We start from the raw sequence: 17,236 nt of genomic DNA, 5'->3' as shown, positions 1-17,236 counted from the left end.
CTCCCACTTACTATCCTCTTTACCTCTTTAATTTTTTTCAGCACTCATGCTAAGATAGATAAGCACTGTGCTATCTATTTTAGTTGTTTATTTTGTGTGTGTCTCCTCCCATTAGGAAGGTAAATAGCAGTGCCTGGCAAGGATGGATGCTTAGTGAATGAAAGCCCTTGTCCACCTAAATGAAGTATTGTTTTTAAGAGTTTATATGTGTTGTATCATATGAAAAAACTGCCTTCTGCAGTTGCCTTGGGAAAAGTTTTACTGGGAAAATAGAGACAGTTTTCTTATTCCAGACAATTGCATGAATGCTACTTCAGTCCAGATTTTTCTATTCTTTATTAAATATGAAAAAATTGAGCCTTAGAGAAACTGAGGATTTCTGCAGTATGAATAAGTCTGCCTCAGCTTTGTGTGGTTTCTCTGTGTTGCTGTCCTGCAGGACTTGGGAACCCACATCACTGTGCCTCATTCTCTTGCAGAGGGCCAGTGCCCCCTCGTGTTTCATTGTTGTGGAGAGGACTGAACACGCAACTGCTTTTGTAAAGAAGAATCTGACTCTTTGACTAATTTGTTGCGTGGTAGCCTTAAGAGGAGAAACAAGGGAATGAGCTCTGAGACTGAGTTGCTTTGACATTTATTTGGATGATTGCATAGTTAAACCTTGTCTTGGTTGTCCTTACAATGAAAGCTCAGGATGAAATGGTCCTCGGTGGCAAATGCTTTTTATTTTGTTTTGTCCAGATATATCCTCTTTGTTTTCAGTTAAGTAATAGGGTGGAGAGTAGAGAGTACAGAATTTCTGCCAATGACCAGCTATGTGACTCTGGAATTTTTTTGGGTCTTCCTGAATTTACTGATATGTTAAATGATGGCTCTGGGCCAGATGGTGTTTCTTTTTGGTTCACAGGTTCTGTGAGTGGTTGCATCTGAGGTTAATTGTTCTATCCTTTGGGATGCTCATATTTTCATTAGATATTGAGTCCCTGCTGTGGGCGAAGCATGAAGCCAGGCTTTTCAGATAAGCTTTAGGCAAGACAGATAGTTCCTCCCATTGAATCGACTGTCCCAGGAGAAAGCAGATAAACGAATATTTTATAGTCAGATTGTGATAGATGAAGGTCAGTGATCCACAGGATTATAGAACAGGGTTGACTAAGCAGTGACATATTGAAATAATGAAAATAAAACATCCATATGTGTGACAAAAAGGTATCTGTATCAGTTTCCACTATTCTTTCCCATAACTCCAGGTCTTAATGAATTTGATAACAGAGGTGTTCTTTCTGATTGTGGGACTTAGACTGTGTGTGTGTGTATATGCATGCTGTATTTGGTTAAAGTTTTAGTATGGTCGTTTCATTTGTTTTTTTGATTTTACTCTTTTGTCATTTTTGTTTTTTGATAATATTGTGTATAAATTGGGCTCAATTTTTTTTTTAATACATTCTTTAAAAAAAATTCTCTGCCATTATGTTTTATCACAGAATATTGAGTATGGTTCCCTTCGATATACAGTAGGACCTTGTCGTTTGCACATTCTGAATGCAGTAGCCTGTGTCCACCAGCCCCAGGCCCCCAGTGCGTCCCCCTCCCTCCTGTCTCATCTCTGGGCAGCCATGGGCCTGTCCTCTGTCTGTGAGTCTGTGTCTGCTTGTAGATAGGTTCATTTGTGTCATAGTTTAGATTCTATGATGAATCATATCGTACAGTATTTTGTCTTTTTCTTGGGCTGTGTTTCATTTGAATGCTTCATAAGAAAACCTGTTCTTTTGGTCAGTTTTTAAAATTGACTTTATTCAGTTTTATATTTAAATATTCAGTTTTAAATATTGCTGTTTATGTTTACTTTTTATATATAAATCAACTTTCAGATGAATGAGATTAATAAATATGTAGGTTTCTATAGCATAGGAAAATAGATATTACCATTTATATGGTTATGATTGATGAACTGACAGTTCAGTGCCTGTGCAAAGTAGCAGAAGGGGCTAAGGTTATGCCAGAGAAAATTGAATTAGGCTGAACTTTTAGAAAATTGCTTTTATGTAACTGTATTTGGATAGGCTATTATAACAGAAAGCTGTTAAAAGATGTGGTGGCATACACGACAGAAATGTGTATCTTGTTCCTTTAACAGCGCTTAGCAGGTAAACAGGCTACATGGTTTAATTAGGGACCCAGGCTAATGGAGCATCTGTCCTCTTCAACTTGAGGCTTGAAAGATCACCTTAGAGTTGACACCACCCAGTCAGATGCGAGGAATAGAGCATAGGGGAGCATGCATGGGAGGTTTTCATGAACTAGTCTTGCATTCATGACGTCCACTCTCATTCATAGTCACTGTCAACGGGGTCACATCTCACTGTGAGGGGCGCGATTCAGCAGCCTGGCTGTGGGTCCAGAAGAAAGAGGAGAACACAGATTTTGGAGAGTAGCTACCCATCTCTGCCAGAGAATGGTTGGGCTGTCACTATAAACAGACTCTAAATACATGTTTGCTTGGCTCTGACATTTGGCTAACATTGGGTTGATTCTTTGAGACTGGGTGTATTTTGGATATGACTAATGGTCCTTGTTCTACCAGTGGGTGAAGATCTATGTCATGAGAGACAGGGGGAGGAAAGGAAGCTACTGTTGCAGAACCCATGAGCCCAGGCACCAGACTAGATGCTTTATATAGATAATTTCATTTAATCTTCACAATGACCTAGAAGAAAGGTGTTCGTATCATGTTTTTCCAGATGAGAAAATGAATTTTTATGTCATTCCTCAGTTTCCGTAATTGGTAGAACTGATTGCTGAGTCCTTTAAGTTGATCTATTGTCAGTGATAAATTTACATGATTTTTGTCTTCTCTTTTGGGGTTATCTTCCAGTTTGACTTTGAAGGATCACTTTCCCCAGTCATTGCACCCAAAAAGGCAAGGCCTTCTGAGACGGGATCTGATGATGTAAGCATTGTTTTTTCTTGCTGATACAAATTAATTTGTGGGTACTTGTACCAGTCCCCCATGTTTGTGGTGTTCCTGTTGGTTTGTGCATATTTCTAACAGCTTTTGCTTATTTTGATACTGAATGACAGTTATTTTGAACAATAGAGCCTGTTAAGTTTTCTGCGATTATTTATTTACTTTTGTCTTTAATGATCATCTTAAAATTACTAAACATATGATCATACTTAAAATTACTAAACATACATAATGCTATGTGATACAAATTTGATTTATAGATATTTTACTGCCAATTAATCATCTAAAGTGATTAATTTACTTTAATAAATGCTGTAAATAAATGCAATTTATTATGCAATGTTTCTTTAGTTTAAGTTCTCAAACATGTCAGATTCCATGGGTATATTCTTGTGTTTCAACATTCTTTTAAAATTGAGGTATAATTTGCGTAAATGAAATGCTTAGATCTTAAATTTACAGTTTGATCAATTTTGACAAATACACTCATATAACCTACACTGCTCTTAAGGACAAAACATTTCTGTGATTCTGTACAGTTCTCTTGAGCCACTTTTAATAAAGGCATCCATTGGTTTGATTTCTATCATATGTTAGTTTTGCCAGCTCTAAGACTTAATATAAGTAAAGTAATATAGTCTGCAGTCTTTGCTGTAAGGTTTCCCTCACTCAGCGTAATGCTTCTGAGATTCATCCATGTTGTTGCAGATACCAGTAGTTTGCACCTTCTCATTGGGAGAGGAGTATGACTAGACCGTGGTTTGTATGCTCATTCTTCTGCAGATGTATATGTAGCCTCTTGCCATTATTTGACTGTTATATAGAAAGCTGCTGCCCACTTTCAGTAACTCGTCTTTGTGGACCTGTATTTTCATTTCTCTTGGCTAAATGAATACCTAGCGGTGCACTTGTTGGGTCGTTGCTGGTCTCTGATTGATTGTAGCTGTTATACTCTGACATGCAGCATGTGATTTGGTCCACATTTGCTGTCACTCTTTTTCCTCTTAACCATTTGAGTGTGTACAAGGTAGTTTCTCTAAGTGGTTTTTATTTGCTTTCCCAAATGACTCATCACATTAAGCACTATTTCATGTGCTTATTAGCTACTTACATATCTTTTTGTGAAGTTTCTGTTCAGGTGTAAATTGGATTTTAAAAGTATTTATTGATCTAAAGAAGTTCTCTATATATTTTAGGTATGAGTTCTTTGTCATATGTGTGTTTTGGGAATATTTTCTCCCACTATGTGGCTTAACAGCATCTTTTGCTGAGAAGAGTTTTTTATTTTGTTTGTCTGACTTACAAATTTTAAATTTTTATGATTGGTTCTATGTCTATTGCAAGAGTTTTAAGTTAGAATAATATACTATATTAAGCCTGATGGAAACACCAATAAAATCCAAGTTCTGAAGAAACCATAGATTATCTCAACACAATACAACTGTACACAATATGACCACAGACTGTCTCAACACAATACAATAAATTACAAGTAGAAACTAGTTCAGTTCAGTCACTCAGTCCTATCCAACGCTTTGCAACCCCATGGACTGCAGCACGCCAGGCCTCCCTATCATCACCAACTCCTGGAGCTTATTCAAATTCATGTCCATGGAGTCAGTGATGGCATCCAAACATCTCATCCTCTGTCGTCCCCTTCTCCTCCTGCCTTCAGTCTTTCCCAGGATCAGGGTGTTTTCCAATGAGTCACTTCTTCGCATCAGATGACCAAAGTATTGGAGCTTTAGCTTCAGCATCAGTCCTTCCATTGAATATTTAGGACTGATCTGCTTTAGGATGGACTGGTTGGATCTCCTTACAGTTCAAGGGACTCTCAAGAGTCTTCTCCAACACCACAGTTCAAAAACATCAACTCTTCAGTGCTCAGCTTTCTTCACAGTCCAGTGCTCACATCCATACATGACTACAGGAAAAACCATAACCTTGACTAGACGGACCTTTGTTGGAAAAGTAATTTTTCTGCTTTTTAATATGCTGTCTAGGTTGGTCATAACTTTTCTTCCAAGGGACAAGCGTCTCTTAATTTCATGGCTGCAGTCACCATCTGCAATGATTTTGGAGCCCCCCAAAATAAAGTCTGTCATGATTTCCATTGTTTCCCCATCTATTTGCCATAAAGTGGTGGGACCAGATGCCATGATCTTAGTTTTCTGAGTGTTGAGTTTTAAGCCAACTTTTTCACTCTCCTCTTTCACTTTCATCAAGAGGCTCTTTAGTTCTTCTTCACTTCCTGCCATAAGGGTGGTGTCATCTGCATATCTGAAGGTTATTGATATTTCTCCCTGCAATCTTGATTCCAGCTTATGCTTCATCCAGCCCAGCGTTTCTCATAATGTACTCTTCATATAAGTTAAATAAGCAGGGTGACAGTATACAGTCTTGATGTACTCCTTTCCCTATTTGGAACCAGTCTGTTGTTCCATGTCCAGTTCTAACTGTTGCTTCCTGACCTGCATACAGATTTCTCAGGAGGCAGGTCAGGTGGTCTGGTGTTCCCATCTCTTTAAGAATTTTCCACAGTTTATTGTGATTCACACAGTCGAAGGTTTTGGCATAGTCAATAAACCAGAAGTAGATGTTTTTCTGGAACTCTCTTGCTTTTTCGATGATCCAGCAGATGTTGGCAGTTTGATCTCTGGTTCCTCTGCCTTTTGTAAATCCAGCTTGAACATCTGGAAGTTCACAGTTCATGTACTGTTGAAGCCTGGTTTGGAGAATTTTGAGCATTACTTTGATAGTGTGTGAGATGAGTGCAATTGTGCGGAGTTTGAGCATTCTTTGGCAGTGCCTTTCTTTGGGATTGGAATGAAAACTGACCTTTTCCAGTCTTGTGGCCACTGTTGAGTTTTCCAAATTTGCTGGCATATTGAGTGCAGCACTTTCACAGCATCATCTTTTAGGATTTGAAATAGCTCATCTGAAATTCCATCACCTCCACTAGCTTTGTTCGTAGTGATGCTTCCTAAGGCCCACTTGACTTTGCATTCCAGGATGTCTGGCTGTAGGTGAGTGACCACACCATCGTGATAATCTGGGTCGTGAAGATGTTTTTTGCATAGTTCTTCTGTGTATTCTTGTCACCTCTTCTTAATATCTTCTGCTTCTGTTAGGTCCATACCATTTCTGTCCTTTATTGAGCCCATCTTTGCATGAAATGTTCCCTTGGTATCCCTAATTTTCTTGAAGAGATCTCCAGTCTTTCCTGTTCTATTGTTTTCCTCTATTTCTTTGCATTGATCACTGAGGAAGACTTTCTTATCTCTCCTTGCTATTCTTTGGAACACTGCATTCAAATGGGTATATGTTTCCTTTTCTCCTTTGCTTTTCATTTCTGTTCTTTTCTCCGTTATTTATTTGTAAGGCCTCCTCAGACAACCATTTTGCTCTTTGCATTTCTTTTTCTTGGAGATGGTCTTCATCCCTGTCTCCTGTACAGTGTCACTCTACAGACGGACATCACCAGGTGGTTAATACCGAAGTCAGATTGATTATATTCTTTGCAGCCAAAGACGGAAAAGCTCTATACAGTCAGCAAAAATATAACTGGGAGCTGACTGTGGCTCAGATCATGAACTCCTTATTGCCAAGTTCAGACTTAAATTGAAGAAAGTAGGGAAAACCACTAGACCTTTCAGGTATGACCTAAATCAAATCCCTTAACGATTATACAGTGGAAATGAGAAATAGATTCAAGGGATTAGATCTGATAGAGTGCCTGAAGAACTATGCACACAGGTTCGTGACATTGTACAGGAGACAGGGATCAAGACCACCCCCAAGAAAAAGTAGAAACTAAAGAGTGGGACATGACTGAGCGACTGAACTGAACTGAACTGAAAGCAGACTCAATACTTGTATAAAGTGTAGCACTGTTCAAATATAAAATTCAGTTGATTATTAGGTATGTTACTAGCCTCAGCATCTTGTCAACATGGAAATATATGTATATCAGCTGGATTCAAGTAGACCTCTCCTGTTACCCAAAGCCAAATCAGTGTAATGGTCCCTACACCTGCTTGTCTACACTCCTAGGCTTTCCTTTTCTTGTGGCCCATGAGACGTTGCCTAAAATAATCTTGACTTTTTCTCTTTCAATCTTTGCTTAAGTAGTAGAATTCTTCTACTAAGGTCTCTTCCTTAAAAGGGTATGATTCAAGTGGTTCTTAATGGTGGCTTGTCTTAATATTTATTGCTGGCACATGGAAATTGCTTAGCTGTTGGGTATTGGTTCTAATTTTCCAGCATTGTGTTGTTGTTTTTTTTTTAATAATGTTAACAACAAGAAAATGGAACTTGAGTTGTTTTAAGTGAATTTGATCTTCTTTTTTAATGGTGACATTACAATTATTTAAAAAGTTAATATCCTTTTTATTCTTCTTAGGACTGGGAATATTTACTAAATTCAGACTACCATCAAAATGTTGAGTCTCATCTCTTGAACAGATCTTTGTGTTTGAGTCCTTTGGAAGTGTCACAGATGAAAGATGAGGATTTTTCCCAGAATCTTAGTTTGGACTCTTCTACACTTCTCTTCACTCACATACCTGCAATTTTTTTTGTTCTTCACCTGGTCTATGAGGAACTCAAGTTGAACACTCTGATGGGAGAAGGGGTTCGTTCACTTGTTGAACTTCTTGTCCAGCTGGCAAGGTAAATATCATTTATAGATTACAAATTTCCAGAAGGTCATTAGATGACTTAATTCTTGGCCATGAATGTCAAATAGGAACCTTGCAAATAAGTTTCTGAATTCTACCTTCTCCAAAAAAAGAGCATTTTCCATAAGCCACAGAACTGTTTGAAGGGATCCATTGTGTAAGGGCCATGGGTCAGGCTGGTGTTGCAGGTTTTTGTCCTCAGATGAGTGGAAGAGGCACGAGAGTGTGTTACACAGTGAGGGTGACCTGTCTGGTTTTCATTTTGACATCATGACTGTGGTGGAAAGTCTATAATGACACCTGCTGTTTCTATAATGATGCCTTAGAGTCATGTAGTGTTTGAAAGTGAAAGTTGCTCAGGCGTGTCCGACTCTTTGGGACCCCATGGACCATACAGTCCATAGAATTATCCAGGCCTGAATGCTGGAGTGGGTAGCCTTTCCCTTCTCCAGGGGATCTTCCCAACCCAGGGATCGAACCCAGGTCTCCCGCATTGGAGGCGGATTCTTTACCAGCTGAGCCACAAGGGAAGCCCAGGAATACTGGACTGGATAGCCTATCCCTTCTCCAGTGGCTCTTCCCGACCCAGGAATTGAACTGGGGTCTCTTGGATTTTAAGTAAATGCTTTACCAACTGAGCTGTCAGGGTTTAAACTAACACAACTGTACTTTGCATGTAGAAATTGTCAAAGTAGGTATTACAACCCCCATTTCAGTGATGAGGAAACATGCTTAAGTTTTGGGGGAATTTTTTTTTTTTTTGGTGTGGACTGTTTTTTAAAAAAAATTATTTATTTATTTATTTTTGGCTGTAGTGGGCCTTCGTTGCTGCTCAAGCTTTTCTCTAGTTGTGGTGAGTGACAGCTCTCTAGTTGCTGTGCAGGCTTCTCGTTTGGGCTTCTCTTATTGTGGGGCCTGGGCTCTAGATGTGTGGGCTTCAGTAGCTGCGGCTCCTGGGCTCTGGAGCGCAGGATCAGTAGTTGTGGTGCACAGGCTTATTTGCTCCGCAGCATGTGGGATTTCCTGGACCAGGGATGGAACCCATGTTTCCTGCGTTGGCATGCAGATTCTTTACCACTGAGCCCCCAGGGAAGCCTCTCGAGTTTGTTTTTAAGAACAGGTGTCATTTGCTAGATGTTGGTTCTCCTCGCTGGTCCTTTGTTGTCCCAGTCTGGTCTTCCCTGTCTTTCAGGCTCTTGTAGTGGATCCACAATAAGATTGTTCTGATGGTATTTTTAACAGTCTTTTCTAGCACCTTGTTTGGTTCTGAACTCAAAATGTTTATACTTAGGTGTTGTTTGAGCCTTTGTGACCATTGGTGATAAATTTAAATTTGAATTAAAATGCCAACCGCTGAGTTAAAGTTGTAGTATATTTTCTAATTTATGTTACCTTCCTTGAGATACTGAAATTTTTTTGAGACATGACAGTTTTAATTGATGGTTGGTTTCTCTTAATGACAAGGCATTACTATGAGGAAGATACTTTTGTAATGAAATGATTTTCAAACCCTAATCATGGCTCTCCAAAATAGGTAAAATTGGTAGAATGCTATACACTTTATAAGGTATTTCTCATACATATTATTTAATCTTAAAAGCTTGAGGGTGAGTTGACTGCTGTTCTACCATTTTTTAGAAGAAAAATTATTGAGATTCAGAAAGTTGACTTCCTGAAGATCACACAGTTAATAAATTAACAGAGGAGAAATTGGACCACCATTTTCACAGCAGTTTTACCCTCAAAATTTATCTATCAGAAGGAGTTTTGGTTTCATTTGTCATACTAGGCACTTTAAAGTCCAGAAATAAAATACAGAGACTAAATGTGATTGTCTTCTTTCTCCTAAGTAAATGTTTTAAATTATAAAGCAATTGATGAGTCTTCTTAAACTGTTTGGGAGGAGAATGACATAATATCTTGCTTGTTATTTCCTTTTATATGTTCTTCTGTTTTAGGGACTTAAAATTGGAGCCTTACGTAGATCATTACTATAGAGACTTCCCAACACTTGTCAGAACTACTGGACAAGTGTGCATAATTGATCAAGGTAAGTGTTCTGCTGTTAAAGATTTTCTCAACGGTGTAGTGACCTTTGCTTGTATTTTTCTTGGTAAATAGCAGAGGATATTTTTCTTATTGTTAACCTCTAAATCAGGGGTAGTGTCTTTCCACCAGGCAGATTTTAGTTTGTAGTGTTTGATCTGACTTGTAGTAAGCCATAGCATCTTCAGTGTGGAGAGTGGGCGGGGATTTTACTCCTCAAGGTTCTGCCTTGCAAAAGCTTAGAGCTTCCAGTGCCAAGGATGCTTTGCTCTCCTGTGTGGTCCAGTTAGTAACCACCCACTGTGGCTAGTTTAGTTAATTATACTAAAAGTTCAGTTCCTCAGTTGCCCTGGCCACATTGCAAGTGCTCAGCAGTCATACGGGACTGGTGGTTGCCATATTGAACAGGACAGTTTCGTAGCCATTGTATTGTCTTAGACTCTGAGTTAAACGGACTCAGGTTGGGGCCCAGTTGTTAAAGCAGAATCCTGGGTTTCTTGTCTTTTCTCATCATTAGAGTTAGGGCAGAAAATTTTGGTGACATTCTTCATATGCCTTGAACATAAGAATTCGCTAAATTTCCATCCAGGATCAGATAAAATATTAGTCAGTTAAATTCCACATATTATAGTGTGATCAGATACTTACTGTGGCAGAAAACATGAAGCATTTTGGAGAATATGGAAAAAGTGTTACTCTGATTGTTTTCAAATGACAGGTATTGTTGATTATCTTTCCTTTGAATTAAAGCAGTATTGTTTTAGTGTATTCTTATATCTTTATAAACATTTGTCTAATTCTGAAGGTCACACAGGATTTATGCAGTATCCATCATTTTTCACTCCTGAGCCACCGAGTGTTTATCAGTGGGTGAGTTCCTGTCTGAAGGGTGAAGGAATGCCACCCTATCCTTACCTCCCCGGAATCTGTGAAAGAGGCAGACTTGTTGTCTTGGTATGTATTCAGTGTGTTTCCAAACTTGTTTGTTTTTTCCTTTTTATCTTTCAGTGTAATTCAAAAAATTATCATATAGAAAAATTACCTTCCCCCTCCCCCCCATTTTGTGTATTGTTCTGTGGATTTCAATAAATGTTGAGTTCATGTAATCCCTCCCATAATTAGAATTCAGAATGGTTCCATCAACCCCCTCAGGAAATCCCTTCCTGCTTTTGAGATTCATTCACGTATTACTGTAGCAGCAGTTCATTGCACTTAATTGCTGAGTGTTGGATATACATTGTGTGGATATATCATGGCTGTACATTGTGTGGACATATCATATTGGCTTATCCATTCATCCGTTGAAGATACTTGAGTTGACTCTAGTTTTTAAGCAGTTATGAATATAGCTGCCATAGACATTCATGTCTAGGTTTTTGTGTGGACAAAAGTTTTCATTTCTCTAGGGTAGGTACCCAGAAGTGGGATTGATGGCCATATAGCAAGTATATATAAGATTAATATATTTAAGAAACTGTAAGCTGTTTTTCAGAGTCTGTGTTATTGTCATTGTTGTTCAGTTGCCAAGTTGTGTTCAGCTCTTTGTGACCCCATGGATTGCAGCACACCAGGCTCCTCTGTCCTTCAGCGTCTCCCAGAGTTTGCTCAAATTCATGTCCATTGAGTCACTGATGCCATCCAACCATCTTTTCCTCTGCCACCCTCTTCTCCTTTTGCCTTCTTCCCAGCATCAGGGTCTTTTACAATGAATTGACTCTTCGCAGCAGGTGACCAAAGTATTGGAACTTCAGCTTCAGCATCAGTCCTTCCAATGAATATTCAGGACTGATCTCCTTTAGGATGGACTGGTTGGATCTTCTTGCAGTCCAAGGCACTCTCAAAAGTCTTCTCCAACACCACAATTCTTTTTTTTTTTTTCTCATTTATTTTTATTAGTTGGAGGCGAATTACTTTACAGTATTGTAGTGGGTTTTGTCATACATTGACATGAATCAGCCATGGAGTTACATGTATTCCCCATCCTGATCCCCCCTCCCACCTCCCTCTCCACCCGATTCCTCTGGGTCTTCCCAGTGCACCAGGCCCGAGCACTTGTCTCATGCATCCAACCTGGGCTGGTGATCTGTTTCACTATAGATAATATATATACATGTTTCAATGCTGTTCTCTCAAAACATCCCACCCTTGCCTTCTCCCACAGAGTCCAAAAGTCTGTTCTGTACTTCTGTGTCTCTTTTTCTGTTTTGCATATAGGGTTATCGTTACCATCTTTCTAAATTCCATATATATGTGTTAGTATGCTGTAATGTTCTTTATCTTTCTGCCTTACTTCACTCTGTATAATGGGCTCCAGTTTCATCCATCTCATTAGAACTTATTCAAATGAATTCTTTTTAATGGCTGAGTAATATTCCATGGTGTTTATGTACCACAGCTTCCTTATCCATTCGTCTGCTGATGGGCATCTAGGTTGCTTCCATGTCCTGGCTATTATAAACAGTGCCGCGATGAACATTGGGGTGCACATGTCTCTTTCAGATCTGGTTTCCTCGGTGTGTATGCCCAGAAGTGGTATTGCTAGGTCATATGGCAGTTCTATTTCCAGTTTTTTAAGAAATCTCCACACTGTTCTCCATAGTGGCTGTACTAGTTTGCATTCCCACCAACAGTGTAAGAGGGTTCCCTTTTCTCCACACCCTCTCCAGCATTTATTGCTTGTAGACTTTTGGATGGCAGCCATCCTGACTGGCATGTAATGGTACCTCATTGTGGTTTTGATTTGCATTTCTCTGATAATGAGTGATGTTGAGCATCTTTTCATGTTGAGCATCATCTTTTGTTAGCCATCTGTATGTCTTCTTTGGAGAAATGTCTGTTTAGTTCTTTGCCCTATTTTTTGATTGGGTCATTTATTTTTCTGGAATTGAGCTTCAGGAGTTGTTTGTATATTTTTGAGATTAATCCTTTGCTATTATTTTCTATTTGCTATTATTTTCTCCCAATCTGAGGGCTGTCTTTTCACCTTGCTTATAGTTTCCTTTGTTGTGCAAAAGCTTTTAAGTTTAATTAGGTCCCATTTGTTTAGTTTTGCTTTTATTTCCAATATTCTGGGAGGTGGGTCATAGAGGATCCTGCTGTGATTCATATCGGCGAGTGTTTGCCTATGTTCTCCTCTAGGAATTTTATAGTTTCTGTTCTTACATTTAGATCTTTAATCCATTTTGAGTTTATTTTTGTGTATGGTGTTAGAAAGTGTTCTAGTTTCATTCTTTTACAAGTGGTTGACCAGTTTTCCCAGCACCACTTGTTAAAGAGGTTGTCTTTTTTCCATTGTATATCCTTGCCTCCGTTGCCAAAGATAAGGTGTCCGTAGGTTTGTGGATTTATCTCTGGGCTTTCTATTCTGTTCCACTGATCTATATTTCTGTCTTTGTGCCAGTATCATACTGTCTTGATGACTGTGGCTTTGTAGTAGAGTCTGAAGTCAGGCAGGTTGATTCCTCCAGTTCCATTCTTCTTTCTCAAGATTGCTTTGGCTATTCGAGGTTTTTTGTATTTCCATACAAATTGTGAAATTATTTGTTCTAGTTCTGTGAAAAATACCGTTGGTAGCTTGATAGTGATTGCATTGAATCTATAGATTGCTTTGGGTAGCGTAGCCATTTTGACAATATTGATTCTTCCAATCCATGAACACGGTATGTTTCTCCATCTGTTTCCAACACCACAGTTCAAAAGCATCGTTTCTTTGGTGCTCAGCCTTCTTTATCGTCAGACTTTCACAGCTGTACATTACTAGTGGAAAAACCATAGCTTTGACTATACGACCTTTGTTGGCAAAGTGATGTGTCTGCTTTTTAATACACTGTCTAGGTTTGTCATAGCATTTCTTCCAGGAAGGAAGCATTTATTAATTTCATTTATCTGTTTCATGTATCTGTATTTCCACCATCAATGTGTGAGTGTTCCAATTTCCCCACATGCATCCTAGTCAGTGAATGGTATTGTCGTGATTTATAAGTTTTTTCATTCTGATAGATGTGCAGTGATCACTCATTGTGGTTTTAATTTGCATTTTCTAAATGGCTAGTGATATTTTGAATGTGTCTGCATAGGAGGTTTTGTCAGATACATGGGTTTGAAATATTTTCTCCTGTGGTCTGTCATGTCCTGTTGTTCTCCTAATGCTTCCTTTTTAGAGCACAGATGTTTAATTTTGATGCAGCCAGGTTATCCACTTTTTTCTGTATGGATAGTGCATTTGGTGTCATGTCTATGAGCTCATTGTCCAAGTCAGAAAGATTTTCTCCTGTTTTTGTCCAGAAATTTTACAGTTTTATGTTTTATATTTAGATCCATGATCCATTTTGTTAATTTTTTTTTTTTTTTATCAGATGTGAGGTTTGTGTTGAGATTTTTATTCCATTTGAATGGTCAGGTTTTTTTTTTAACATCAATTGTTGGGAACACTATTCTTTGTCTTTTGCAGTTTTTCAGAAATCAGTTGATGACATATTTGTAGGTCTGTCTTTGAACTTTTTATTCTAGTCCATTGGTCTGTGTTGTGGTCCACACACTCTTGATTACTGTAGCTTTATAATCAGTCTGAAAATTGCTTAGTATAACTCTTCCTTCCATTACTTTTATTTTTTAAAATTATTTTAGCTATTTTAATTCCTTTGCTTTTCCTTTAAATTTTATAATCGGCTTGTCTATAGCTACAAAAAAATCCTACTTGAATTTTTTTTAATGAGATAATTTTTATTTAAAAAATTAATTCACATTATTATACACAATTAATCCAAGATCAGAGCTGATTCAGATAGAACCAAAGGGTGTCAGTAAAGGTAAGTTCCTTCACAATAACGTCCCTTGGTCCCCTTATACTGAAGCAGCCTGCCTAGAGGTCTTCTGTGGACCTTTCTTGAGATGGGGCTTTCCTAGACTTATAGGAGAACCAGATCTTTTGTCTCCTGTCTCGGATATCACTGGACTAGATAAATGTCCTTGCTCCCCACCTGTCTCCTCCTTGACTCTATTTTCTGCTTCCTTCATGTTGAGAAAGGTTTCAGTACCCCCTATGACTCGAAATAGACATGCAGAATGGTGATTCTGCTTTTTTTAAGAAAACACTGATAAAATATACATAACATAGTATTATTTTAGTTGTTTCTAAGTGCACAATTCAGTGGCCATCAGTCCATTCACAATATATTAAGAGCAGTTCAATACTTTTTCATTCCTTGCTGCTTATGTGGAAACATTTAGGTGAATTCACCAAATACTTTGGTTCTGTACAACTCCGCTAAAATGGGGTAGACTCAGTGTTATAGCTACCCAAGAGGGAGCCAGAGATACATGAATAAGCCAAAGGTGTTCCGTGTCCAACTTACACTAGTCAACTTACAAATATTCATGTTATATCATATCTTTCTTAGATACGATGTCAACTGCTTTCAGGAATCTATCATTTGTAGTGTTTGTATTGGTTTATAGTTAGGACTTGAAGACCCTCCAGCATTGTGCTGAAATTTTAATACGGTCATGCTGCCACTTCCTTTCCAAAAAAAAAAAAAAAAAAAAAGCTGCAGGTGTAGCTCTTAGTGGTAATAGCAAATATTCAAAGGAGAACTTTGAAGGCTGAAATGGAGAAGGGCCTAGAGGAGTAGAGAGTTAGGGTTTACCTCACCCCAAGCAAGTCAGGGTGCTAGTGGTAAAGAGCCCACCTGCCAATGCAGGAGACATGAGAGACATGGGTTCAGTCCCTGGGTCGAGAAGATCCCCTGGAGGAGGAAATGGCAGCCCACTCCAGTGTTCTTGCTTGGAGAATCCCATGGACAGAGGAGCCTGGTGGGCTACAGTCCACAGGGTCGCAAAGAGTCAGAAACGACTGAAACGACTGAGCATGCACTCAACACAAATGACCCAAATGTTGATCAGTCTGTTAGTAGATAAGCAGAGGTTGGTACATATGTCTAATGGAATACCCCTCAGCAGTGAAAAGAAAGAAACTGCTGATACAGTAATGTGGATGATTCTCACAGAAGTGCTGAGTTAATGAAGTAGGACACAGATGACAACATGTTCTGTGACTCCATTTGCATGATACTGAAGAAGAGGCAAAATACAGGAAGAGAAAAAAGATGGGTTATTTATTTGCAGCGATTCCCAAGGGCACTTTCTGGTGTGATGCAAGCATTCTGTGTCCTGAAATGTGGTTATATGATTGTATAACGTTTGTCAAAACACAGAGCTCTATGTCTAAAATGGGCTAATTTTCCTGTGTGTGCTTATGCCTCAACAGTTTAAAAAATACTGTTAAATTTCTCCTTCTGCAGAGTATTGCACTCTACATACTTGGTGACGAAAGCTCTCTTTCTGATGAATCCTCACAGTATTTATCCAGAATAAGTATAGGTAAGTCAGTCAAACATTAGGCTTCCCCAGACAAATTTTTATAGATGTCGGTATCAGAGTTGAAATAAAAAAAATTAAAACTTTTCTAAGTGTACTTCAGGTGCTGTGTCTTGCTTCATTTTAGAGGTGACAAAATCGCGTAGTTCTAGTCTTGAGTCCACAACTGACTTTCAGAGACCAAGATTACTTAAAATCTGACAAACTACATTTTCAATATGTCTGAAAAGGGCTCTTTTAGCCCCAGGGAAATGATTATACTTTCCAACCTGCCAGAGTACTGCTTATTTTATTGTTTTCTAGGAGTTGTTTATCTGTAATTTTTCTTTGCAAATGTCTTCTATATGTTGTATGCTTTCTTTACCAGGATAACTATCAAAATAAAGTTTTGTTCTGTTTTAGCCCCCCAGAAGCCACAAGCAGAACAAGAGGAGAGCAGGTGACTTTTATTCAACTTGTACTTTTACACTGTTTCATGACTTCATGTTTAATAACCTCATGTTTGTTCTCTTGCAGGTTTAGTTTCAGGCATTCTACATCAGTTTCTAGCCTAGGTGAGAGATTAGTTGTCTGGATGACTAATGTAGGTAAGGTCATCTTTGTTACCTTTCATGTGTCTTTGAAATCCTTTCCTTGGACTGCTCCTTCCTAACCAGGCCCTGTATCCTCAGAGCTCGCTAGAACTGGGAGGCTTGAGAAGGCAGGGCCTCTCTACAGAAGGATCCCACAGGGTTGAGATGATGGCCCCCTGAGCCACCCTCTCTTTGCCTTACAGTCTCACAGCTTCCCTCTACTAATATCCGGGGTACCAGCCTTTTCTCCTTTGGTAGGTGGAAAATCTTTGTCCTTCCTCTGAGACCAGTAGAGGCTGTGTCTTTGTAGAGTGGCCCCAGAATGGAGAATGCTAGTCACTACACATTCAGATTTGAAGCTGTTAAAATACTCAGATATCAGAAATGATTATTTCTGGCAAAATCTAAAAGTAATGTGTATATATCTTAGAGTATGCTTTTGAATGATATAGGCCAGGGATTCTATGCTCCAAGAGGCACATTCACCTGGGACAAGGGAAAGGAAGGCAAAGAGTTTATTCTCTCTTCCTAAAGATTGTGCCTTCGGGTTTTAAGCTGAGTAAGCTACCAAAACTTTGTATAAAAATGAACTGAAA

At 38.7% G+C, this 17,236-nt stretch overlaps 1 protein-coding gene across 6 annotated transcripts in view; it reads left to right on the top strand.

Annotated features, from left to right (window-relative positions):
• ANAPC1 (anaphase promoting complex subunit 1) overlaps positions 1-17,236 on the top strand; it is a 108,830-nt gene that overhangs the window by 30,244 nt on the left and 61,350 nt on the right. For 5 of the 6 annotated variants that reach the window (XM_065929838.1, XM_065929837.1, XM_065929840.1 and 2 more), the window contains exons 18-24: positions 2,876-2,950; positions 7,371-7,639; positions 9,606-9,697; positions 10,499-10,647; positions 15,993-16,071; positions 16,471-16,507; positions 16,585-16,655. In XM_065929838.1, the coding sequence (XP_065785910.1) occupies positions 2,876-2,950; positions 7,371-7,639; positions 9,606-9,697; positions 10,499-10,647; positions 15,993-16,071; positions 16,471-16,507; positions 16,585-16,655 (772 nt within the window). The remainder of the gene's footprint in view (positions 1-2,875; positions 2,951-7,370; positions 7,640-9,605; positions 9,698-10,498; positions 10,648-15,992; positions 16,072-16,470; positions 16,508-16,584; positions 16,656-17,236) is intronic. The other variant, XM_065929841.1, reaches the window with a different exon arrangement.

Source organism: Muntiacus reevesi, chromosome 3, assembly GCF_963930625.1.
Source record: "Muntiacus reevesi chromosome 3, mMunRee1.1, whole genome shotgun sequence".
Classification (NCBI taxonomy): Eukaryota; Metazoa; Chordata; class Mammalia; order Artiodactyla; family Cervidae; genus Muntiacus; species Muntiacus reevesi.
Note: the sequence above shows the minus strand (reverse complement) of the source record. Positions and strands in the feature narration are given on the sequence as shown.